At 43.8% G+C, this 25404-nt stretch overlaps 1 protein-coding gene across 1 annotated transcript; it reads right to left on the minus strand.

The window, feature by feature from the left end:
- Positions 1–11427: 11427 nt before the first annotated feature.
- On the minus strand, positions 11428–25185 carry pigo (phosphatidylinositol glycan anchor biosynthesis, class O). Its single transcript, XM_033646272.2, has 11 exons — positions 24998–25185; positions 24277–24755; positions 22272–22415; positions 22059–22182; positions 21670–21829; positions 17130–17312; positions 15391–16987; positions 15095–15298; positions 14714–14898; positions 14444–14514; positions 11428–14137 (listed from the first exon to the last, which is right to left on the minus strand). The coding sequence occupies exons 2-11, from the start codon at positions 24752–24754 to the stop codon at positions 14008–14010; spliced, it is 3276 nt and encodes a 1091-aa protein (XP_033502163.2). The 5' UTR covers position 24755; positions 24998–25185; the 3' UTR covers positions 11428–14007.
- Positions 25186–25404: the final 219 nt, after the last annotated feature.

A 25404-nucleotide genomic window follows, 5' to 3' on the forward strand; every position in this document is an offset into this window, starting at 1 on the left:
GAGGCCGTTTACACGTCGCCGGCTATTTTCATAAACGGACATTTCACCATCTCCGTTTTCAAAAAGATCTTCGTTTACACTTACCCGTGTATATATACACAAGAGCATGCCAAACCTGTAGGTGGCAGTGTAACGAGAGGCTCAAGCCTTCCATGTATCCACTGTCACCATAGCAACATAGGTCGCACTTTTGACACAGGCGCAAGTTCCGGCGCATACTGTGACGTCGGCTGCCTATAACTCCGTTTATCTCCGTTTATCTCAGTTTACATGCAAACGCGCAACCGGAGTTTTCCAAAATCTCCACTCTGGCCGGAGTTTTTAGAAAGACTCGTTTTCAGAGGAGAAATCTCCGTTTGCGTGTAAACGAAGGGCACAAACGAAGGAAGATGTCTCCGTTTATCAAAATCACCGTGTACGTGTAAACGGCCTCCTAGTGTTCCCCACCACACCCTTGTTGTCAGCCAATCCTCATTTCCCTCCTTTTGCCCGTGTCCTCCTACTCCAGCTGTGTCTTGTTCTTGTGATTAGTTTTCTGTTTATATACCTGTGTGTTTTCCTGTTGTTCCTGCTCAGTTTGTCTGTGTTCATTCCAGTGTTCATGATGTAGTTTTGTTCTTGGTTTCTTCCAAGTTCTTCCCTGTGCTCATTGTGCTTCCATGGTTTGTTTTAGTTTAGTTTTGGTTTTCCTTTCTTTTGGACTTTGTGTTTTGTGTTTTGTTGCCTGCCTGTTTCAAGCACTTTTTATCAGCATTAAAGCTTTCTTTTTGTTAACCATCAACCTGCCAACCAAAGCCCATTTAGTTTTATGAGACATCAGAATCAGTCTATAACCTGGAACTTTGTTAACAGTGTTTTTTTTCATGAAACACTGATGCAGAAGAGGGAGTTTCCATCAAGCTTTATTGAATCCATGTTTAATCACATTTTTACCCATGACTTTATTGTCACAGTTATCTCTATAATGATAAATTAAAATGCCACTTCTCACCTCAGAATAAGGTGCTATAGACTATAAATAAAATCATAACAATAGCAGTATTATCACCTAGTTTGGAAAACAACATGATAAACAATAAATCAGTGTCCTTCTGAGACTGTCAACATCAGTATTAAAAATATGAGGATGAAAGCATTAATTTTCTGTGTGTGTGTTGGTGTGTGTGTGTGTTGGTGTGTTGGTGTGTGCTTTCACTTTTTGTCGTTGTGACTGAGGACATTTTGTCTGTGCTTCACTTCTTCAAAGGACTGTTTGAGAGCGAAGACTTGGTTTCATGTTTAATATTAGAATTCAATTTAAAGTGACAGTTCACCCCAAAATCAAAGACGTATTTTTCCTCTCATCTGTAGGGCTATTTATCAGTCTAGACTGTTATGGTGTGAGTTGGCGAGTGATGGAGAAACTGGCCGTGGAGATGTCTGCCTTCTCTCCAATATAATGAAACTAGATGGCACTCAGTTTGTTGTGCTCCAAAGCACCAAAAAAATACATTTGAAAAACTCAGCAGCAATGTCTCTGTCCAGGAAGAAAAATAAAGATGAAATTAAAGCAGAATATGAGTGTTCAGATTAACAGATGATTTGTATTGATAAGATTTAACACAAGTCTTTGGTGCTTCCACACCAGAGGGAACTGATTTGTGATTGTAGGACATCTGAGCGGCACCAGGATAAATCCCCCCATGATGTCTAGACACTGGTGGCGGTGGTTGAAGACTTTGGTTGATGACTGCATGGGGTGAATAGAAGCTGCATCCGAGAGGACTAGGTACTAATGGGGAGATGGAGGGTATGCATAGCAGCAGCATGACATGAAAGGACTGCGGGCAGAAAATATTTAAAATATTAAAGGAGGAGCAGTAAGATGATAGGCTGACGGAGGAAGGTGTGTCGCTGTGCTATGGGTTGAGTGTGGATCAGCTGTAAAAGAGCTGATGACTCGATTGACAGCCCCGAACACTGACAGCTAGAGAAAGAGAGTGAGCATGCATGCGAGGCCGAGGAAGAAAGTTACAGCCTGAGCATGACTTCCTGACTGAAATTTAGCTAGAGCTTCATTCTTTCTACCAGCCCACACCTACCAACCATATCACAGTGTGGAAGGTGGAGTGCAACCTAAACCTAAAGCCCCAAGGACTTAAAGAAATACTTCTTGGTGGAGAGAGAGAGAGCTGGGTGTCATCTGCATAGCAATGAAACTGTATATTGTGTTTTCGAAAAATATGGCCAAGGGGGAGGAGATAGATAATGGAGAGGAGGCCAGTCCCTTTTACTAGCTCGGTGTAGCTACACATTTTGACAAATTAAAGCCTGTCTCAATTAGAGGCCTGGTCTGGTTGCCAAACAGTTCATTTTCATTCAAGTTTTTTGGATGTATAAAACTGGCACTTTTGATTGCACATACAAATATAAGTGTTTAAACTTTTATCAATATGGAGATGCTACATATTGTTAGCTTGGTTGTTTTTATTTTACTGAAACCATAAGCACCAGAGAAGACAGATTTACCTGCATGACAAAAAAAGTGGTGACTCCCGTCTTCTGAAGCTGGCATAAAGTCGGGATATGCGTCCATTCCTCTATTACCTCGTAGGTTATTCATATTCCTTTAGTTTGTAAGGGTCCACTGATCAAAAGAATCAAAAATGTTTTTCATAAAAAGGAATTCAAGTTGTGAACATTGTTTAAACAGGATAAAGTGGTGTTGTGTCGGTATGCCGGGTGCCATGCAACAGTTTTGTGAGAAAGGATTTAAAGGCATGTCCCAAATATCAGCCCATTAAGTTCAGTTCAGCAAATAATAGCCTGGGCTACTAATTGAACTTCTACGGTATGTCTCATTTACCTAGTGGTATGCTCAGAACTTTTTGCTAGATCAAATTCTTGGACTCTTTGTTCATGTTTAAGGCACGAGAGAAAAACAAATATTTCTTGAGCTTGAATTAGGTCTAGGTTGAGACAAATACTATGGTAAGGGTTGGGTTCAGGCATGTAGCAGATAGGGTCATGGCTAGGGTAAATTTTTGAAGGAAGGATACATTCAATATGTCAATAGCATCACAGGCAAAAACAGTATAAACCACAGTGCACGTCTTCTACAGCCTATACTGTTGTGACTGTGCATTTCAAGCCTTATTGTGTCCAACTCTTTTGGAAGCACTCACTCTTTTACTTGGTGGCATCAGATTCAGGTATAACAGAATTTAGACATTGTCCCTGTACATTGAAAATAGACTTAAAGAGAGTTAAACCAATCAAAGTGCATGAAATTTAATTCATAAAACATCTCTGGGACCATAATGATCCGATATTGATGTAAATGTACTATGACATCAATGTTATTCTCATCTCTATAAGCTGGAGCTAGAATTGGACTTTACTTATTTAAAATGAGATATCCCAAAAATAATTGTGTTTTGATAAAAAAAAGAGTGTTTTTTATCATTGCACCTTACACTGCATTATTAGCCTACTCAGGCAGAATACAAAATGATGTGAAAATGTTTCCTGGAATCATCTGAAGAGAACAACAAACAGCATTCATCGAATTGTTTTTCTTTTTAATTGCTTTTACAGTTCAGTTTTTCTTTCAAAGGCGAGAACAAAGCATCAAATAGTTGAACGGAGACGTCATACCTAATCTTGAACAACTGAAAACTTTTTAAAGTGATACACATGATTTACCATCATCGAATATTCTCTTTCACACTGGTCTCAGTGGCTGCTCTGATCTTTGTTGGGTAAAATCTTCCTTGGAAATAAAAAAGATGTGAGACGTGCAGGTAAACATGAACTAAACTGAATTGCCCTGTGAGATCACTGAACACTGGGTTTGCTGCAGAGGCAATAAAAATACAAACTCAGAAATAATTACCCCCCTGTGATGAGTAACATCACATGCTACTTAAATCCTGCAGATTAATGAAGAGATTACTCCGTCTGTGTGAGTCTGGAAATGTGTATATTGTGACAATGCAAATGAATGATCATTGCAGTTTTAATAGTGTTGCAACCACCCATCCATGCTTTTCATCATTATAATTAATAAAACAGAATAAACAGTTAAGTCTCTATAATCACACAATTCAAACACTCTGCTGACTTCACACATGTTTATTAATAACCCAATTGTTATTATTATTTATTCTCAGATACACATAATCTGATGGTACATCTATTCTCGTTCATTAAAACCAAATCAAACAAGACATCAGCCTGGCAGCTGCTACTATTAGCCTGTAAAAAAGAGACTGCTTTTCTTTTTTTTAAAGTTATGATCCTGAAGATTTTCATGAAGTGGCACTGTGTTTTTGATGCCATTTTTTGTCTGTTTATTTTCAGCAATAGCCATTTCATGTATCTACATTCTGCAAGAACTTCATCATAAGGTAGTTTTAATGTTGGTGGCGGGGTCCGCCATTCCCAAAATGGATTTAAATTTCCCTTGCACACACAAGAGATTTACAGGAAAAATATATCCTTGTAATCCACTGCTACTCTTTGTAATTGTATCTCATTGATATTACTGCTTACCTTGACAGTTGTATCAGAGCTGTTTGTAGTTACTGCAAATAATGCTAATTTGGGACAAGAATATTAGCATCAGTCATGGGTTCTTGCTCTTGTATCCACAGATTCATAACAAGATTTGTTTGGGAAGCAAACGTAACTCAAGCTTGGCTTCTAAAGGAAGCTAATTTAGATGTGCTACTCTGAAATACTCTAAAACTCTAGAATTTATTGCAGGGTGGAAGGAACTAAAGTAACTTTATTCAAGTAGCATATAAGCTTGAGATACTAGTACTTCACATTTTGTAAGATATAAGAATTTTTCTTTTACATTTCAGTAGGAGATATTAACCATTACCATTGGCTGCTGCTATTAGCAACTCTGTGATTCTATGTAGCTTTTGCTTGACAGCAGCCACTATGGACCAACCTGGTCTCACTCCAAAATCGTCGAAATCCGGTACTTGGGCAGTGACTTCCAGCATCAGACACAGATGAAAAAGGCCGTCTTTTAACATCAGCATGACACATGGTCAGTCGCTGTTATACACCCCTTGAAAAAATTAAGGGAACACTCAAATCTTGATGAATGAATTCATCATCCTGGTATCTCCTCCATGCGCTTGAGACTACTGGGAGACACAGCAAACCTTATGGATGTGCCATCCTGGAGGAGCTGGACTACCTGTGCAACCTGATTGGGCTGCAGGTACGGCCTCATGCTACCAGTAGTGACAAGGACACTAGCAGAAGACATAACTAGAGAAGAATCAGTCAGGAAGGATACATTCTCTGAACCCATCGGCTGTATTCGGCGTCTGACTTCCGGCAGATGGCAAATACAGCCTCTGGGGGCAGACCCCCAGTTTTTTGGCATTCCGGTTTGATTTGGGCGGAGGAGGCGAATTTCCGTTTCCGCCTTCCGTTTATATATAAGTAAATATGGATTCAGAGTTTGCAGTGACGCCAATTATGTTCTGCCTCGTTAGTTCACTGCACGGACTGTTTAACCTGGCAACAACTGATTGGTCAATATCACACGGACTACAAACAGCCTACAACCGGAAACCAGGGCTCTTCCGCTCTTCTTCTGGAGGCAAGAAGAAGAGTGGCAAGAACATTCACTGAATGTAGAGTCTGTACATAGGAACTAGGAAGGATAAGGAGAGAGCAACTGTGTGTGGACACCATGTGTAAAACTATTACACTACTAACTACTAACTCCATTGCACCTGTTGTCACTTTGCACCAAAGCAACTGAAACTGATTCACAATCACTTGTGCTTCCTAAATGGACAGATTGATATCCGTGAAGTTTAACTGACTTGATGTTAAACTGTGACAATTAAATGTTCCCTCAATTTTTTTTGAACAGTGTTTAACAGCGACCAACGTTGTAGCCAGAAGCAGATAAGAGCCAAAAGTAAAGGTGGCAAAACTCTGAGTAGCGTGGGCAAGAGTGGTGGTAGATGGGTCCAACAAATGCTGACTTTCACCCAGGAGAGTGGTGTTCATGTCCCATAAGAATATTAAGCCAAACTCTGTTCTGTTTCCCTAAACCCAACAACATGTTTTTGTTGCCCAAACCCAACCATGTGCCTTAGTTGTTGGAGGTAAAACACATCAGTTTGCAGTGTTGTACCAACATAGTGCGTTTATTTTGAAAAAAAATGTACATAAGCTGTAATTTCCTGTGAAAACAGAAGTGTATTCTGAAAAAAGACAATGCATGTAACAGGCAGAACTTGGCACGGTGACCCAGAACGTCAACAACCAACACACCCAGGGTATCTTGCACATTGTATCTGGAAATGGAAAGTCCATGACCAATGTTAATATGTGACGAGGTTGGATTGAGAATGTGCTGTATGGACATAAATGACAATTAGCCTACTGTATCTAAACAAGCTAAAACAGTGTAACAACAGGACAGGTAGGGAAGAGTCAATGAAATTACTCTGTAATGCTAGTTAGAAGATAGTCTATGTATCAAAAGTTAGCTGACACCGTAAGACAGTGGTCACATCAGACTAATATAGGCCTACCTTGGAGTCCGTTGAGAATGGGTGTATTTCGTTGCTTATGAATTAAATGTGGGCTAGATTTAGAGGACGGAAGGATGGACTCACTGAATGTTATATAGTCTTACAGCATCATAAAATAATCACTTCAGTCACATACATATGTGAAGGCCTTTATCCAATGTAAGCAACTAGCTATTTCTTATTCCTAAATTTTAATGTAGGACCTTAACTTTTTTTCTCCTGTTGGTATCACCTTTACACAAGTAAACAAGAGAACAAAACATGTAAGGGAATCAGACACTATGGCTTCTACTTCACTTCCTGTCTATAACAAACTAACTTCTGATCTGACTGGCACTTCTCAGAGGCCAAGTTTGTTGACTCAAAGTTTCCCCTTCTCAGATCCTGTAACTGAGCCTTAGTTAGCAGTGTAATGGATGAAAATGTTTCGCCCATAAATCCACTCTGAGTCCAGACACTCCTATTCATTCTCAGCTGCAGAAAGTGATGATAGATATCATCAAAACAATTTTATGTCGGGTCCCCTGTGGGAAGATCCAGCCCTTCTCACTGAACTCAGAGCGCAAACATCAGAGGGCAGCCGGATGATTTTCCATCCCCATAATACAAATTGGTCTGACTTTAATAGTTGATGCAAGCAGAAATGCGGGGATTGTTGTCCAAAGGGCTGTTCATCTGATAATGATGGGCAATTAGAGGAGCACTGATGCTTTGACTGAAAGCTTGGCAATCTGTTCCACAGCGTCACTGGTATAAAGTTGTTTCACACACAGAACAAGAGGTCCAAAGCTTCAAACAGCAGATAGTGATGTATTGCTGGATGTTACTGTGAAGGGCTTTTTTACAAGTTGTTTTTATTACTAAAACCACTTACTGGTAGAATGATAATTATAGTGGGATTCTTCATGCTGGTCACATCGCCAAACACACCACACTGGTATGAAAACACACATTGTTTTTTGTACACAATTTAAACCTAACACATCCAGTGAACCGCTGGCCTCAATTTGTAAGTCAGAGTATAAGAGTAGTAACAGCATGTTGCTAGGGCTGTATGTGCTCCTGTGTTGTTGACCCTTTGTCTTTCCTGTAGCTCAGCCCAGCAAGAATGCATTGCTCGGCGAGATGCACCTGGCCTGGGAGGGAGGTGCTAAAGAGCTCCTGTGCAAGCAGGAGAAGAAAGAAGCCTCTGGTATGGGGGCTGCTGGTCTTTCTGCCTCTCAGCTTGGGATTTTATTGTCTTGTTTGCATGTCTTATGTTAATAAATCTCATGGATTTGACTGTTTTTAAAGGCGTTGTCTGTGGTTGATTTGTTCAATGGTGGAGTGTTGTTTGCCCCATAAGGCTAAGAGTAGGGTTTAACACATTTAACATATGAAGCGCTGTGTGGGTTCAATCAGGAAGACTTTCTTTGTGCTCACCCACTCACAATTCTCTCCCTCCCACTCCCACTGCTTCCTCTGATCAGCTGACTATAGGCGCGCACTGCTCTAGTTATCCAATCAAACTTCAGAACGATCTCTATCAGCCAATCAGGATGCCACTGCAGAATTCTAAATCTGCTCTCTGCTCTGCTGGTGACAGCTGTCATTTTAGGGAGAGTTGTCGCGCCCTCCTCCACCCCGTTCACCTCCAGCCATCGTATCCAGAGTCCAAGACAAGCTCAACAAAGACTCATTCCTCTACTCATCCAGATCATCAGCAGTTCTCCATCTTCTCTAGCCTGGAAATCCAGACTCAAATCTAGAAAGATTTTGAGTCTGGCCCTCACCGATACACCCTTCTTACCCAAGGGGCGGCACTAACTGAGGCATTTCAAATGCCGCTGCATGCAATTGGATAGCACGATGGCCAATCAGAGCAAAAAACGGGAACTGCCCATTGGTTCGACATCCCATTGTTCCGACCATATTAAACTCATTGTTCTGAAGTCCGTTCCGAAATCATCATGATGCCCTGTGGTTAAGGTCTGGTTAGGTTTAGGCACAAAAACCACTTGGTTAGGGTCAGGAAAAGATCATGGTGTGGGTTAAAATGAAAAAGAAAGTGACAAACATAAGCCGTGAGCCTGCTCCGCCTCAAGCCGGTCGCAGCGCACCTTACGCCCGCCGCAAGCCATTCAGCACCGCGGACAGTCAGACTAATGGGATGTCGAACCAATGAACCAACAAGGTGACGTATTCATTGCACTAAGCCACATTTGTTTGCTGAACAGTGGGGCTAACTGATATATTATGCTTTTGCCGTATCCCGTTGGCAAAATGGCAAAAACGTCCTTCCTGGAAGCGAAGGCTTCTAGGGCAGTCTTCTGTTCCTCTCTCAGGGAAAAAGATAAGTGTAGTTGGTGTAGCGTTTCTTCCAAAGCTAAATTGAATGGACGCGGTCCTTCGGCAGCTGCCATCTTGGCTGTTTACTTTTAGACTCTTACGGCGCAGCGCTGTCGTCATCATGTTACGCCCACCCAGAGCCCGCCTCTGTCAGATAGACTGATCTGATTGGTCCGATAGGCGATTCAGCGAGCTCTGCTCTTCAGGGCCAGATCCCCGTGCAGTGCAAATTCGAATTCGCTGGGGGCGGGGCATCTGGATTTCCAGGTTACATCTTCTCTACATCTTCCTCTCCACCTCTACCACCGCCAGCGTCCTTGGGGGTTCCCTATTTGACTATGGGTTCATCACCCTCCTTAAATCATACAATCTCTACAGGGTCTAATCGGAAAAGACTTTGCACATTTTCCATTCTTATGTGCACATGTTAATAAATATTCTTTTTACTATAAAAACAAGTCTCTCCTGATTGACATAACGTAAAGCATGATCAGTAAAGCCAAAAGAAAAGAACTGCTGTACGATAAGATATTGTTGAAGTACAAGAGTATTTATTTTCTCTTCGTTGTATGTTGAGTTTTCCTGGAAAGGGAACAGTTTCGAAGTCTGCATAAAGCAAAAGAAAATATGCGTAATGAGTTTGTCGCACAACAACAAGAACAACAAAAAGTGTTGTCAAGCACCCCGCCAAATTTGAATGATTTAAAAAGTCCGCAAATATACAAAACAATATTTCAAAATCATTAGAAAATAGGCAGTGTTCTCTGCTCGGAGACGCTGGTAGCATGTCTGCTTAATGTGCTGAAGCCACGCCCCCTGTGGGCAAACTGCAGCCTCTTTTAATTGTAGCACTACAACGGAGGCTTCATCTAGCAGGTTTAATGGACTTGTACAGCTATACAAGTTTGAGCCATCAGAGTCAGAATCAAATTCAGAGCCGGAAGACACTGACCTGCCTGAAAATTAACCTAATTCTTTTCAGTCTGCAACAGAGTGGTAATTTTTTACTTATTTTTTCCGACAACAACAAAACTCAATGGCTCCAGTTCTTATGTAGTGTAGCGGCGGGGCTTATGCTAAGGGTTGCTCCACTGCGTCATCGAGCAGGCTCTTAGCCCCGCCCAAAATATCCTGGACACAGAAATGGAGAAAAGCAGTTCAACAGTCTAACTCCACAAGTCAGTGCTGTATAGTTCCCCGTCTCTTCGTGTTTTCAACAAGTGTTTATTAACATGTTTCATGTGTTTAGATCTCAGATTTTACTTCACCCCGACTTTACGAGTTGCTTCAAAATTTAAAAGTTAAGTCATTTGCCCTCTCATCTTGCACAAATGATAACTACAAGATGTAAAATGACACTTTTTGAACAGTGATTTATCTAATTAAAGGAATATGTCGCCCACTGAAACTTGGATTTTACTGCACATGTTGTGTAAGAGTTTGTAAACTGAAGTTTTGATACAGTTTTGCTGTTGTTAAACCTGGCCCCCAGTCAATAAATCAATATGTCCGCCATTTTCCGTGAAGGCATCTAAGAAAAACAGTTTTCCTCATGAATTCAAGGTAGCACAACTCGACCAACTGATAGACAAATTGTCATTTTGTGGGTGAAGTGTTCCTTTAACACACTGTTTTGATTTACAAAAAGCACCACACACACCTGTCCATCCATCAAATTCTCCAGACTACTGAACACTTGATTTCTCTGTTTATCTCCAATGAGTGAGATAGAAGATAAATATAAAAGTTTCCAGCTACAGTGAGCTCTTCACACCACCATCGCACAGAATATATCAGTGGTAGCTTGAAAGACCTGTTGGTCAATACCAGTGACTCGGCTGCTGCAGGTGTTTCGATTTCTGGCTCTGTGGATGTGCTTTTCAATTTTCTGCTTTCTGTTGTTGGATTTATTTCATTTCTGTCTGATGCCAGAGCTGTGCCGCAGGTCTGTTGATGCTGCTGCGACTCCTTGGTCACTCATGAGGTTTCATAAATGACTGAATGTTCTCTCAGATGCAGCCCTGCTCAGTTCATCTGCTGCTGTAATTTACATTTAAAGGGAAAACAGATGTATATAATAAAACTGACAAACTAATTTAAATTCAATGTATTGAGTTTCACTCTGCGTCTCAAAGCTGGTCAGTCATCTTTAATATAATATATTACTTTCCAGGGAAAAACAGGCTATAGGCAAGCTGAGGGAAGAACAGCCAATTTCTTGAATATGATTTTGCCCCCTGCCTGTTTTGAACAAGTGAGATGTTTGACGACTTATAGACTTCTGGGAACTGGAAATGTGGAAAGCCCCGGTGAATAATGAATGAAGCACCTTGACTGATGAGCAGTAAAAAGTTATGGCCCCACCCGTCTCCTCCATCAAGTCCTTGGATCAATAAACAAAACATTAAATACTACTTTTATGCACCGTATAAATAGTTTGCGCTGGAAACAATAAATAAAGTTGAAACATGGATACACCATAAATCATAACAGGGAATGTGGATATTTCTCATCCTTATGTTTAAATGACTCCAAGGCCACGGTGTCATGTAAAAAAAGTTTTATTACATATTTCACAGCATGAAAAAATCATCTTAATTAATCAGATATTTATATATTAAACATTTTAGAACAGAAAAAAAAGTGCCCCGTCATCACACAACCTCACCAAACCATCACTTGGGCTGATCACTACAGCAGCCGCTCCAAAAGACCGCTCACTCCCATACAACAGCCTGAGGAATGCAGTACTATTGCATTGCAGCTAATTCATCCTGAGTCAACAACTTCGATATCGTGCATTAGCTAATGAGCTTTAGCTGCTGACTACAGCTGCACAATCGTAACAGATCTTACGTCGGACACTGACTCAGCCGGCCTGCAGAGAAATAAATTAACTGACAGTGTTTCTGGAGGTCCTGGATTTAATGACCCTGTCAACATAATGACATCATACACAAATAAAAAAAGGCATTGGTCAAAGCTAGGCACCTATTCCAGGGGGAAAGATGTAAGAGGCCTAATTAAGACAGAAAATTCAATTTGAAATTAAAAAATCAGTGATTAAAAAAATCTGGATTACAAACAGGCGTTAGAGTTAGAAATCTGAACCCTATAAAAAGAAAAATAATAAAAGACCGCGACAGATTAAGAACCCAAAACTGTGTAAAAAAAAACTAACTGCACAGTAATACTATGTGAATTGGCAGTAACCAGACGCGCCGGTTAGTTCAACATCTTGAAAGTACAAAACATACAAAACAATGGAAAAGTTCCTCCAGCAGACACTTGGATGACAGACGTGGTGTTAATGCACTTGGATGGATTTCACCAAACTGTTTGCAAATTTAAAGTAGTTCCAGACGTTGGTTACCAGATTGGCTTTGGTGGTTAAAGGAATACGCCACTCCCCAGGTGACCATTTGTATATCAGTAGCTCACCCTGTTATGTTGAACTTGTCAAGAAAACTCTCATATTCCTCCATGATGAACGAAGAATCCAAAAACAGAAAAGGTTCTTGATGAACTGAAGTTATAGACGACAGTGTTTAGCAACGGCAAAACTGTCAGAATATCCCTTTACAGACTCTCACACAACTTGTGCAGTATAATCCAAGTCTTGTTTATCAAGTCATATGCTTGGTACGTCCCAGAAAGACAGCTCTCTCCAACAGGGAACTGGACGAACAGTGAAACTTATATATGTTCTTTTCAAAGCCAGACTCCATTGACAAAAACGTAATTTTACCTCTCTGAACACAGGAGCTGCCCCGATCAGTTAGTTTGTGTTATTGTGTGACTTTAGGTGTTTGAAAGGATTAAATCAAATTCACCAAAATTCATTGCCAGACTATCGCAGGGCCGATACACAGAGACAGACAACCATTCACACATACGGCCATTTTACAATCACCAATTAACCTGCATGTCTTTGGACTGTGGGAGGAAGCTGGAGTACCTCGAGAAAACCCACGCTGACACGGGGAGAACATGCAAACTCCGCACAGAAGGGCTCCCCAATCCCAGGGTTCAAGCTAGGAACCCTCTTGCTGTGAGGCGACAAAGCTAACCACTGCACCTCCTGTGTTCAGCAAGGTAAAATTATTGTTTTTGTCAATAGAGTCTGGCTTTGAAGACAGCTAAGTTTCACTTTCAGTTCAGTTCCATCTTAGAAAGTACCGTCTGTTTGGGAAATACTAAGTATACGACTGGATAAATAAGATTTTGATTAGATCGATATAGTTTTGCTTTTGTAAATACGGTCAGCTATGACTTCAATTCATTAAGAATTTTCTCCGTTTTTTGGATTCTTCGTTCACCTGAGGCATCTTCACGAATTCAACACAACACAGGGTGACTAATTGATATACAAATGGTCATGTGAGGGGGTGAAGTGTTCCTTTAAGTGTTCCTTCTGTAGCTGAAGAGTCACAGGTTCAGCTCCTGCAGTAAGACACTTACATTCACCTGCTCTTTTATTTCCCTTTTTCCCCCGTAACATTAAACTTACACGTACAAGTATGTAATCCTCTGTTACGACATGAGGGGAAAAAAGACCTATTTCGTTTAAATGCTGTTGCTAGCCAGCTGCGACAGGCATACAGCAAGTGTAAACTGTTTACTGTATGTGTTTAGTGAAGCTTTTTGACTGCTGGAAATACGAACCATTCACAAGACTGTCTGGTTTTGGAGAGCTCGGATTCATCCATACTGTTAGAAAACAGGAGAGACATTCAGAAACTGTTGTTCCTTCTTTTACCACATAAAACTCGAAACCCCAAAAGCCTTCAACTTCTGGAGCTGAGTGAGGTGCAAGATTATCTTATTATCTCTGTAAAAAAACACCTTCGACATGACTCATGCTCAGTCCCAGATTTGATGTAAAAGTCCCCCCCCTCTGGGCCAGCAATGCGCAACATAGCCCTCACGAGGGTAACAGGAAGTGGCAGCCTCACATGACATGTTTGTGGGGATCCTCATGCTATAGACACAGATGGCGATGTTTTTTTTTTGTGTGTGCGAAACTTCCATATAAAAACTTTACAGTGACACTGCAATGTCCGTTTTCTCTGTGGCACAGTGAGCTCTGGTGGCCTTCTGTGGTAAAACAGCAGGAGTGCCATCGCTACCTGGATGCATCGGGGATAAGTCTCTTAAACCAGCGGCTCACTGCTAGGTCTACTCTCAGCACTAATGTGACCCCGATCAACAGAGACACGCTGCTCATCAGGAACCCTGAGGCCTCGAACATTAACCTGGGGGGAGAGAACAGAGGAGTCAGAGATACAAGAGTCTGAAGCCCAACTTTGCAACATGTTTTACAAAAAAAACAAAAACTTAAGAAATGTGGATTTTTCCATGGTTTATAACTCAGTGTTTCAGATTTTGCACATGTAAATATGTATATTTTACAGTGGTCATCTGCAGAAAAGCAAACCCTCACTCATGTGTATTCACTGCACAGCCCAGATAAAGTGGTTGGCATTTACCGTGTCCATATTCTCAAAAGCCTTTACTGTTAGTGAGTTTGTGTGAGCTGGAAAATCCATTCAGGCACTTACTTGGGTGCAAAAACCTTCCACACCATTAGGTGTCTCCTGAGGATAGCAGCTGCACAGACTGAAGCAAAGACCTGCGAAGAGATGCACAAATACTGACTGTGGCGACGTGAATCTGAGACACATGGAGCGAAGGGGACTGAACAACAACAACAAAAAATTCAATTAACAGCAGACTAACAGGAAACTGAATCCCCAAACTGAACTAAATGTTTCAGATTAGCGACCAAACAAACAGATCAAACGAGAGCATTTCACGGTCTGTGGGCGTACCTGTGCTCCAAGAATAAAGAGGTAGCGTGTTGAGAGTTGAAGGAGGGCGGCGCTGAACTGCTGGGGGTTCTCTCTCAGTCTCATCTCCATCACTGCGTCCTCTCCCTCATCCCCGCAGGCTCTTCCTCCCCTGCTGCCACGTGCCTCGCGCACCAGGGGCCAGAACAGCAGCAGAGGACAACCCACTAGAGACAATGAGACATGACAAACTCTAACTCTTAGTTTCTAATGTATTTTGTCTTTTGTTCCACTTCCTGTTCCACTTGCAGCTGCAACAGTTTAATTTCCCTAAAGGATCCTGTTTTTAATCACATTTTTTAATCATACTGAACTCAGTAAACTCACAAATCCATTTATTGTCGCTTCTGTGTGAATAACTACCTGCAAACAAGATGTGTGAGGCAAAAGTGTTGAGGGTAACCAGTGAGGCGGGCAGTACGGTGCCTGTGTGTCCACCAGGGAATCCCACAAAGGCGGCGCCCCATTGGATGGACGGGAATGTGGGAAGGTGACCTGTGGCGTGAAAGAACTGGGTGGCAGCCAGGGACCAGAGCACTACTGGAGTCCAGGGCACATTAAAGCCACCTGAAAGGAACATGAGAGGTGGGTGAGTGGAGTAAAAGGAAAGTAGACCGTGTCATGAGGGACAAACAAACCACAAATTCTGAGAATCTCACCAGAGTATGTTCCTTGCAGGCCTTTGAGGGAAGTGGAGGAAGCGTGAATGTGCAACAGAGCTCCCATTTCGAGCAGCAGCAGGAGGAAAGACACAGCCATGCCCTCCGGGTGCAGCAGCAGCAGACCGATTCCCAGCAGGCCGCAGAACAGCAGCAAAGGGGCAGAGTAGACAGTTCCCAGTCCATAGGCCTCCACAGCGGGCCTGCTGTCCACCTCGCTGCCTCCGCTCAGCTCTCCGTCGTCCAGGGACCGGCGCATGCGTTGGTAGATCTGGGGGATGAGGTGGTGCAGCTCGGCTTGGGGGCTGATGCCAGTGCTCGCTCTGTAGCGGGGCGGGGGTAGGGATGGACCTCTGGTTGAAGCTGCAGCCCTGGTCTTCACAAACACAGTGAGGGGGTCGAGCCAGATCAGGAACAGCCCCACTCCCAGGAGACAGAAGGCGGCCCTGGGGAGAGCCAGCTGGGCCAGGCTAATCAGCTCGGCCAGATTCCTGAAGCTGTCCTCTGGAGTGGCACTAACAGCCCAGTGCAGCGCCAGGCACACAGACAGCAGCGGCAGGATCCAGCGGGCCGTGAACACCGTCCCGCCGGAGGAGTTGAGGTTACCATAATGGCGGAGGCAGCGCCTCAGCAGATACGTCCACAAGCCCAGGGAGAAGACGGAGAGGACGTAGTGGAGGTTTTTCAGCTGGCTGTCCTGCAAGCGGGACAGAGGAGAGAGAAACGGAGACGGCTGGCAGGAGCCCTGTTCCTCCCGACACGCGTGGAAGGAAAGGGAGAGGTAGAGGCTGCCAACGAGGAGTCCTAAGCAGGCCAGGAGGGTGCTGCTTTCTTTCCTCACAGTCGACGGGGACACGGCTGGGGAGGGCAGGATCCCTGCAGCCTTCAGAGGGTCATGGCTGGGGGGCAGGAGCAGGCCCTCCCAGTTGAGATGGATGGGAATGTAAAGAGCCAGAGAGAACACCAGAAAGGTCACCGCCCGGCCTTCAGCGATCACGTAGCTGTCTGAGAGCAGGGAGGCGCAGCGGAGCAGCGGCACCAACAGAGGGGGGATGAGGATGCGGCGTGGGGTCAGCCAGCTTGCGCACTTTGGTGCTTTCGATCCGTTCTTTTCCACAGTGATGGCTCTGGATCCTCGAGCTCTCCAGAGAAAGAGCAGTTCAGAGCTGAGGGCGCCAGCTGCAAGACACCACGCTACCTCCACGTAGCCCTGTGTGAGCAGCTGACCAGCAGCCACACAAACCCCCGCGATTAGCGCCACGACAACCGGGGCCTTCAGTCCGGGTCCGTTCTCCCTGATCAGCATAAGTGACAGCTCGGACAGGATGAAACATGTCAGGCAAGCAAACGCCAGAATGGCTAAACCTGCTGCCATCTTCAGTGGGTTGAACCGAGCCCAGGTGGCCCGGCAGGTGTCTCTGACAGAGGTGAGGTAGGCCTGCAGCGAGGCGGCCAGCTGTGGGGAGGGTGACCGCCCCTCTCTGACCGTGGTGAGGTACTCAGAGGAGAGGCGGGAGAACTCATGCTTCAGCTGTGCGAGGCTCTCTGGTGGGATGTCTTTGGCCATGCCAGAGTACGTCTCCAGGAAACGGTTGACCTTCAGAAGCAGAACAGCCACAGGGGGTGAAAATTAAACACACAGAGAAAGAAAACACAATTACTGAACATGCTCTGTAATATGTAGTTCTCATGTGTGGAGACATTTGAAACCTGTGACAGCTCCTAACTGAGCAGACTACCTGTTTTGCATTAATCCACAGCGCCTCCAGCTGGCTGAGACGTCCAACTGCACCTTCAGTCTGACCGTGAGGAGGGAATACAGGCAGGAGGACCTGCCCCACGCTGCTGTATGGGATGGGGACTCCCAGCAGCAGAGCCAGGGTGGGCACCAGGTCAGTCTGGGGCACCACGTCCGGTTCACTCTAGAAAATAACAGTGTGCTGTGTTAGATTACTTCTCCATTTATCTTTGTTTTTAAAGATTTGCTTGTCATTATTTTTTATTTAAGGGTTGCCGTTTGATGTATTCTACATCCTACATCTGGAGACGTGCACTATTTTCCTTGGACCAAACTACTCCTAATCCTGCGTCCTTGTAAACGTCACAGGACGACAGGGTTTTGTCTGTTTTTTCAAGTGTCCCAGGTCAACAGATCAAATAAGGTGGCAAAGAGCAAAGCGAACCTGAGGCGCTCTGTGCTCACAGTGCACAAGTTAAGTGAACCGTACCACAGACTTGAAGCGAACCAAACTCAGACCACTGCTTCAGAGGGGTCTGAGTTCTCTTGGAGTGTTCGCATATGCGCCAAAAAATGCTGAGTCACCGCTCTGAGTCCACTTAGAGGGCTGAAAAGGACCAAGTGTGAAAACACACCTAACTGTACGTTCACACCAACAGCGACCAGAGCTTCCAAAGCAGCGGAAGTCATTCATTTTCAGTGAGAGCCCGGCGACTTGGGCAACCTGGTCGTCAGCCACGCGTCTTGGGTGACCAAAGCGACCGGAGTAGCTCTGGAGGGGAGTTAAAACATGGTAATGAGCTCTGACACGGTTCAGCGGCGACCAGTCGGAATGCTGACGTGTTTCGATGAAGCAAGTCCCAGAGAACAAGCCATGTAACTTTGGTTCCTACAGCACACTTGTTCCGACAATGGATATCGAGAAATTTATTAGTTGCGTTGGCGCCCACTCAGTCCTTTATAATGTGTCGCTGTTCGGTTACAGAGACCAAAATAAAAAGAATGAGGCTTGGGACCACGTCGCAGAGGTAGTTGGTTGGTCTGGTGAGTTTTAAAGAGTGTAATGTTAGTAACAGAGGAGAGAATTGCAGGCTAATGTTGCGACGTAGCATGCAAGTCTTCCTTGCTTGGTTTGAATGGGATGACACATCTTTTCTGTTTTCATTGACCAAATTTTATGTAGGCCAACTATGAGCTTTTTGACTGGACAACAGCAAGCAGCAACGACGCTGCTTTCAAGCCCATAGTCCACTTCGCGATCAAACTTTCAATGATTCACGTGATGAGCGACTAGAGCGACCAAAGCTGCCACAAATATTTTTGACAGTCGGGCTTCTTGGGCGTCCGCGAGAGACTTTGCCTCTTTGGTAGCTTCGGGTGTGAACGTACAGTAAGAGGACTGAGTTTGGTTTGTTTACAAAGGACTATATGTGAAAACACCCCGAGTGACCGCTCTGAAAATATACACTGACTTCCTGTCTCTTTTTCTGCTTGGGCTCCTACTCTACATTCTACACAGGAGCTGACTCAAGAGAATCTTGGGAAATGAAGGCAAATTCAATATGCCATTACCTCGCTATTACCACTTGTTGCCACAGTGGCTGCTGTTCAGCTAAAGTTACTTAGTATTGCATCGATCACTGTATCGATCTGGCACGGCTGCTTGTTACCGAGCCCAAGTTAAAAGGACAATAAATAAACCAAAGACGGGAAAAAAAGAGATTATTATTCCTCTGTGATTTGTAATGACTTCAGTGAGATTGGTGGATTTGTTCACTTGTGAGTGAGTCACTGTCTAAGAGGACATAACGTCCACTAATCTCTCCTTTCCTTGTAGCAGTGGGATTTTCTGCGCACTCGGGCAACGCCATGATTTCCCACTATCCATTATACAACACTCCAGTTACGCTGCAATTATGGAAATCACCGCTGAAGTTCACTTCACTGGTGCAAAATCCACTTTTTTCCCTGAAAAGGCGGCGACCACCTGCCAGCATCGATTTAGTGGATTCGGGGAAAGTGCACAGCCAAGCGTAAACACAGATGATCATACATACTCAAAATACAGCAAACACTCTGCTGGTTCGGTGAGATAATCAGGATGTAAATGGATATTTGCTAATGAAATAAACAGACGTAAAAACACAGATGGATAGAAGCGAATATTTACTGGATCATTTCCCTCTGCTTCCTTGTTAGCTCATCTGAGGACTGAATCTGTTCTGACAGCACTTTGTTTCTTCTAAAGGTCCAGGAGTCTAAAGTTTGTCTCTGACAGTTATTAATAGAATATAACAGATCTTTTTTTATACACTTTCAGCAGATTGAAGCAGTGCTCATCTCTCACTCTGCATTTCATTTACATCTAGTTAACTGATTATTAAAATGTGGCATTTAGGAGACAGACAATCTGATGTTACCAGGAGCCAAAATGGTCCCTGTTTTCACTTAGTTTTTATTATTATTCCATTATTACTTTTATCATTATCATTCTTAGTCATTCATAGAAGGTTTTGTGAGGCTGTGTGGTTACTGAGGGTCTGGAGTCTTAATTAAAACTTTGCAGACCTGGTTATTAATCCTCTATTTCCACACCGTTTATTCACTTAATATAATAAGCCTGATTAAATTACAGCTCTGCTCTACTATTCTTTTTATACCTACAACTGTAATTTAATTTTGGAGTAGGAATTATTAGTGTGCTCGAGGACTGTCTTTATCATATGATACTCAAGAAAAGTGCTCACGTATTAATAAAAATTGGGTGACACCCCCTGCTTGACTCCTGTCCACCCTTTTGCACCCTGATGAAGACGTTAGGGTCAAAACCGGTCTGTGTTTTAATGTAAGCAGCCATGTTTTGGAATACAAGCTTTTTAAATCAATGCATCCGTTCCTGCTCCACGCAAGAGTGCCTTAAGTTCATTTTTTCTTGCCATGTAATTTATTTTTATTACCATGGTATGCCAAAGCACATTTATTTTTCTATTTCTTTTCTGATGTATGCAACATTTACAGATCTCATGGAAAAGTTGCAAATTAGACTAATGCTGTGAAGAAATAGACTAAAAAGATCTTTTAAATTTGTCCTCTACCCCTTTGTCTTCTTCTATAAACGTTCCCTAAAATGCACAAAAGCCTTTCTCGAAGGGTCATTTTTATGTTTTTCAACCTGTATGCTATTTGATAATGTTTTTGTGACTAATGGGAGCAACAATTTTTGAAACTGGTCCAGTACTGAGTGAGACCGCTGCAGCGTAACCCTCAATATACGTCCGCTAAAAGTGCTTGTTTTGACACTGACAGGCTCAGATTATAATTCCAAGTGTATGATAACATTATGGAAATTATCCCTATAGAAATAGACCTTTTTGTGTAAAGGGATAGTGCACCCAAAAATGAAAATTCAGCCATTATCTACTCACCCATATGCCGAGGGAGGCTCAGTTGAAGTTTTAGAGTCCTCACATCACTTGCGGAGATCCAAGGGGAGAGGAGGTAGCAACACAACTCCACCTAATGGAGGCTGACGGCACCCCAGATTCAAACGTCCAAAAACACATAATTGAAACCACAAAATATCTCCATACTGCTCGTCCGTAGTGATCCAAGTGTCCTGAAGCCCCGACATAAAAAGTTGTTTGGAAAAACGTCATTTGAACTCTGTTTTTAGCCTCACTGTAGCCTGTAGCTCTAACTGCCTCTCTGGGCACCGCACTCACGTGTGTGTTTTTCCAAACAACTTTTTATGTCGGGGCTTCAGGACACTTGGATCACTACGGACGAGCAGTATGGAGATATTTTGTGGTTTCAATTATGTGTTTTTGGACGTTTGAATCTGGGGTGCCGTCAGCCTCCATTAGGTGGAGTTGTGTTGCTACCTCCTCTCCCCTTGGATCTCCGCAAGTGATGTGAGGACTCTAAAACTTCAACTGAGCCTCCCTCGGCATATGGGTGAGTAGATAATGGCTGAATTTTCATTTTTGGGTGCACTATCCCTTAAGAGGAAAATCTTTGTTTTTTTAGCTAGAAACAGCCCAAAAACTTGCCATTACCAAACCCACTAGACTCCATTCAAATTACAGTAATTTTATCATCATGAAACACGCACCATTCAAAGTCGACAGGGTTTGGTGATGTCGATTTCGGGGCTGTTTCTGGTTACACAAAAGGTCTATCTCCATAGGAATCCTTTCCATAACTTGTCAGACACTTAGAGAACAATCCGAGCCTGTCAGCGGCAAAACAAGCACTTTTAATGAACATTAATCGATGGTGCAAACATGCTGTTGCGTCCTGTTTCGTCACTGCCAGTTGCAGCAGTGTTGCGCAATACGATCAGTCACTTTGACACAAGAACATGAGGATCCAAGTTAAAAAATGCTGAACGTACCCTTTAAGACTGATTAGTTGGCTAGGAATTCAACCTGCTGAGTTTTTGACTCCAAAATCTAATTTTCTTGTGCATGTCCTTCCTTCGCATGACTATTAATCATCTCATGTTAAACCAGACTATAAAAAAAGGCGGCTATTCCACCGACCTGGGACGGCGGTCCGGGAAACAGAGGGGAGGGACTGTAGAGGAAGATGGCAGCGTCTGTCTCCTTCTGACTTTCTCCACCGTGATCTCCAGTGTCTGTCATTCCGTGGTCTCCCATCACGACCAAGAGGGTGTCATTCTGCAGCCGGTCAATCACGGACCTGGTAGAAAAGCATGACCAAGACGAGATTTATTGAGGTTCCTGAGATTAAAATCCATGATGTCATTAATCAATTGCAGTCACTGTACGCAGTTTTACTCTTTAAACATCAACAGTGTTACTCAGTCACATGACATATCTACTACAGGTGCACTATGTCAGCACATAATGATGATTGCAGCTGGACAACACCGTGTTACAAGCGTGCAGCAGCTGCACTGCGCTCTGACCTGATGACTCCATCCATCTGGGTGAGCTTGTCGGCCATGGCCGGGTGGTCGGGCCCAAACCTGTGGCCACAGTGATCCACGCCGAGGAAATGAGCGACCAGGACATCCCAGTCATCCCCCACCACTGTCAAAACCAACAGCAAGTGACAAACGGAGATGTGAGGCGCAGGTACGATACAAGAAGAGCGCGGAAGCACAGAAGTAAATACATACTAGTTGTGTAGAGGTGCTGGAGGATGCCGTTGTCCACGGTGTGCAGGTCCTTGACGTTGAAGGACGGGAAGGGCAGAGAGCGGTGGAACTTCTTGGGGAAAAGATTCTCCCAAGTGTCGTCGCCCATGAAGACAACTCTTTTGCCTGTGAGAGAAAACGTTCATTTATTTATTCCAACATGTTCATCTGAATTATAAAACTGGACTTTTAATGTGTGATTACGCATGATGTGGGCAGAAAATAACATTGATGTCAGGCCATATAATGCTGGATTTTTTTTCACAAGTATCATGTGTGTGAGAAAACTCTACTACTGTTTTTCCAGATTTTTTTGACTGTCCGACTCCAAAGCGTGTAACCCCTGGAAATTATGAAGTTAAAGGTCCAGTGTGTCAGATTTGTTGGCAAAAATGAAATACAATATAATAAGTATGTTTTCTTTAGTGTATAATCAATCACCTGAAAGTAAGAATTGTCTTTTTGTTACCTTAGAATGAGCTGCTTATATCTACGAAGGGAGCAGCTCCTCATCTACAGAGATCACCCTGTTGCATTACCATGTACTACAGTAGCCCAGAATGGACAAATCAAACACTGGCTCCAGGTAAGGCCATTCGCATTTTCGTGTCAGCGACCGTAGTTTGCAGCCCCTCCGCAAGGAGAGCATCAGGATAACACCAATTTTTTCAACATGAAACTGCTTTACTCTGTGTTTAAAAATCAAATCAAATCACATTTATTTATACAGCACATTTAAAAACCGCAGTTGACCAAAGTGCTGTACACATTAAAAGAATGACATGCAAATATAAAACAGAATAAAACCAGTAAGAGCAATTACATACGTAAAAAAGGTTATAAAATACTAAAATATTAAAACCACTACAAAGAATCAAAGGCCATTGAAAACCTGTATGTTTTAAGATTTCTCTTGAAAGTGTCAATGGAGGGGGAGCATTTGATTTAGAGTGGAAAGCTATTCCAGAGCTTTGGAGCAGCTACCGCAAAGGCACGATCTCCCTTACCCACCAGCCTCGATCGTAGGGACAGTTAAAAGATATTGTTTGGAAGATCTAAGAGGTCGGGAGTTGGAGCACTATACTGGGGGTGCCAGCCTATGTATGTTTTTTTTACTTCTATAAAAATTTTTTGTGTTCATTCATTTTGGAGAGAATGACACCTCTGCGAATAAAAAACTCCTGAACGTTTGGATCTTAAGCTATCAGAGAAGAAAGGTGAACACACTTTAGCAGGTGCTTGGGGAGCACCGCGTCTCCAACGAGCCAAACCTCATCAGAGAAACACTCATTTGTAGCGTGAAACTTCTTTATTCTGTGTTTTTGCTGGTTTAATCACCCGATCCGGTTGTTTTGGAGAGGAAGAGACCTCTGCGGATAATTCGTCTCCCGGTAAAAACCTCTTGAATATTGACCACTGAAGATCCTCACCACTAGATGCCACTAAATCCCCCCTAACTCTTACACACTGCTCCTTTACGTTTGTCTTAATCAATCTTATAAAAAGAATTAGATACACTTCATTTAACCCTGAGTGGAAATTAACTTTTTTTCACTCTGTTGTCATATACACACAAGCCCAAAAAGGACCTATACATGCACTGAATGGAGAGGTATCAGAGCAAAGGAGGCTGCCTTGGACAGGTGCCCCGTGCAGTTGGGGGTTCAGTGCTTTGCTCAGGGGCACTGAACCTGACACCTCTCCAGCTACCAGTCCACACTCCATACTTGGTCTGTGCGTGACATGAACCAGCGACCTTCTGGTGTCCAAGCCAAGTCTATGGACAGAGCTACTGCCGCTCCTTTTAGTGTATATCATACTTCTACATTATATCATGAGTATACTGGCACCATTGACAAGATAGATCCTTTAATGATAGTGAAGCAGAGGTGCGTGCTTCCTTTCTTACACATATTTTAAACATGGTCTAAAATCCAGGGTCAAACTTTGAAGCATTGGGGTGTGTTGCCTCTGTGTAACTACTCACCCACTTGCCCAAACTGGTGGATGAGGTTGTCCTCCAAGATGGCACTGGACGCAAAGTTGTTCCCCACATCCACAAAGGTAGGCAGGGACCCAGTGGTGAAGCCCTTGATCCTCTGCATGGTGGTGGTAGGCGGGTCGGCACGGAAAGGGTACAGGCGGCTGTGAGAAGGCCTGGATGACACCGTCTCCTCCAGCACGGGCAGCTTGTTCTCGTAGGGTCGTGGCGCCGTGTTGTTGGGGTCGAACCAGGCGAAGTCGATCTTGAGGGCGTCGATGATGAGGAGGACAGCCCTGCGGAAACGCGGCTGGACGCGGCAGAAGTCCACTGGCTCCTCTCCGGGCTGCAGCACGTCTCCGCAGGTGCTGGTCCTGTTCACCTCCAGCCTCACCAGCAGGAACCCACCCACGAACAGGTAGATGCCCACGAAGTACACCGCACACATCCAGAGGAGCAGGGACAGCACCGGGAGCCCCTTCATCCTGCACAGGTGACAGCAGCACACACACTTGTCAGGTAAAAAGTCACAGAAAGAGCTCTCTGTGAGACACACCTGCTACACCAGATGCTAGCAAACTCACAGAAACCTAAAGTTCCGCTTGAACCCAAACGCACCGCACACCGTGCTGAGCCCTGACAGGTGACACTAACATGCTAGGTGACGGTTAACGTTAGAAGTTCACGCAGTTAGCCGCAGCTAGCTCGCCTCGCTCCTGTCACTGACCTTGTAGCAGTCGTGTTTTCGTCCTCTGTGGGCCGGAGGGCGGAGGTGTGTGTGTGTGTGCTAACAACACGGGGGTACAGGTGTCTCAGGTAAACAGAGGACGGCGCCACGCCACCCTCACCTTCATCTGGACTCCGCTACGATATGAGATTAGATGGCTGGTGACGGCTAGGAACTGCAGCGTGCGAGCAACCCGGCGGAAATACGGGACGGACGCTTTTCCTGTGTAACACAGCGTAGATGGGCGAATTGTTTCCCTCAGCATAGACTGGCAGGCACACCTCGCCTTTTGTTCTGTGTTGGGCAGAATAACAATATTACTGTACGATTAAACCTAGGGATTGTTCGTTACTTGTGAGAGGGGTTGTGCAAAAAGGGGAATTAATGTTAAATATTTTTTTAAGCAC

Source organism: Epinephelus lanceolatus, chromosome 19 (assembly GCF_041903045.1).
Source record: "Epinephelus lanceolatus isolate andai-2023 chromosome 19, ASM4190304v1, whole genome shotgun sequence".
Lineage (NCBI taxonomy): Eukaryota > Metazoa > Chordata > Actinopteri > Perciformes > Serranidae > Epinephelus > Epinephelus lanceolatus.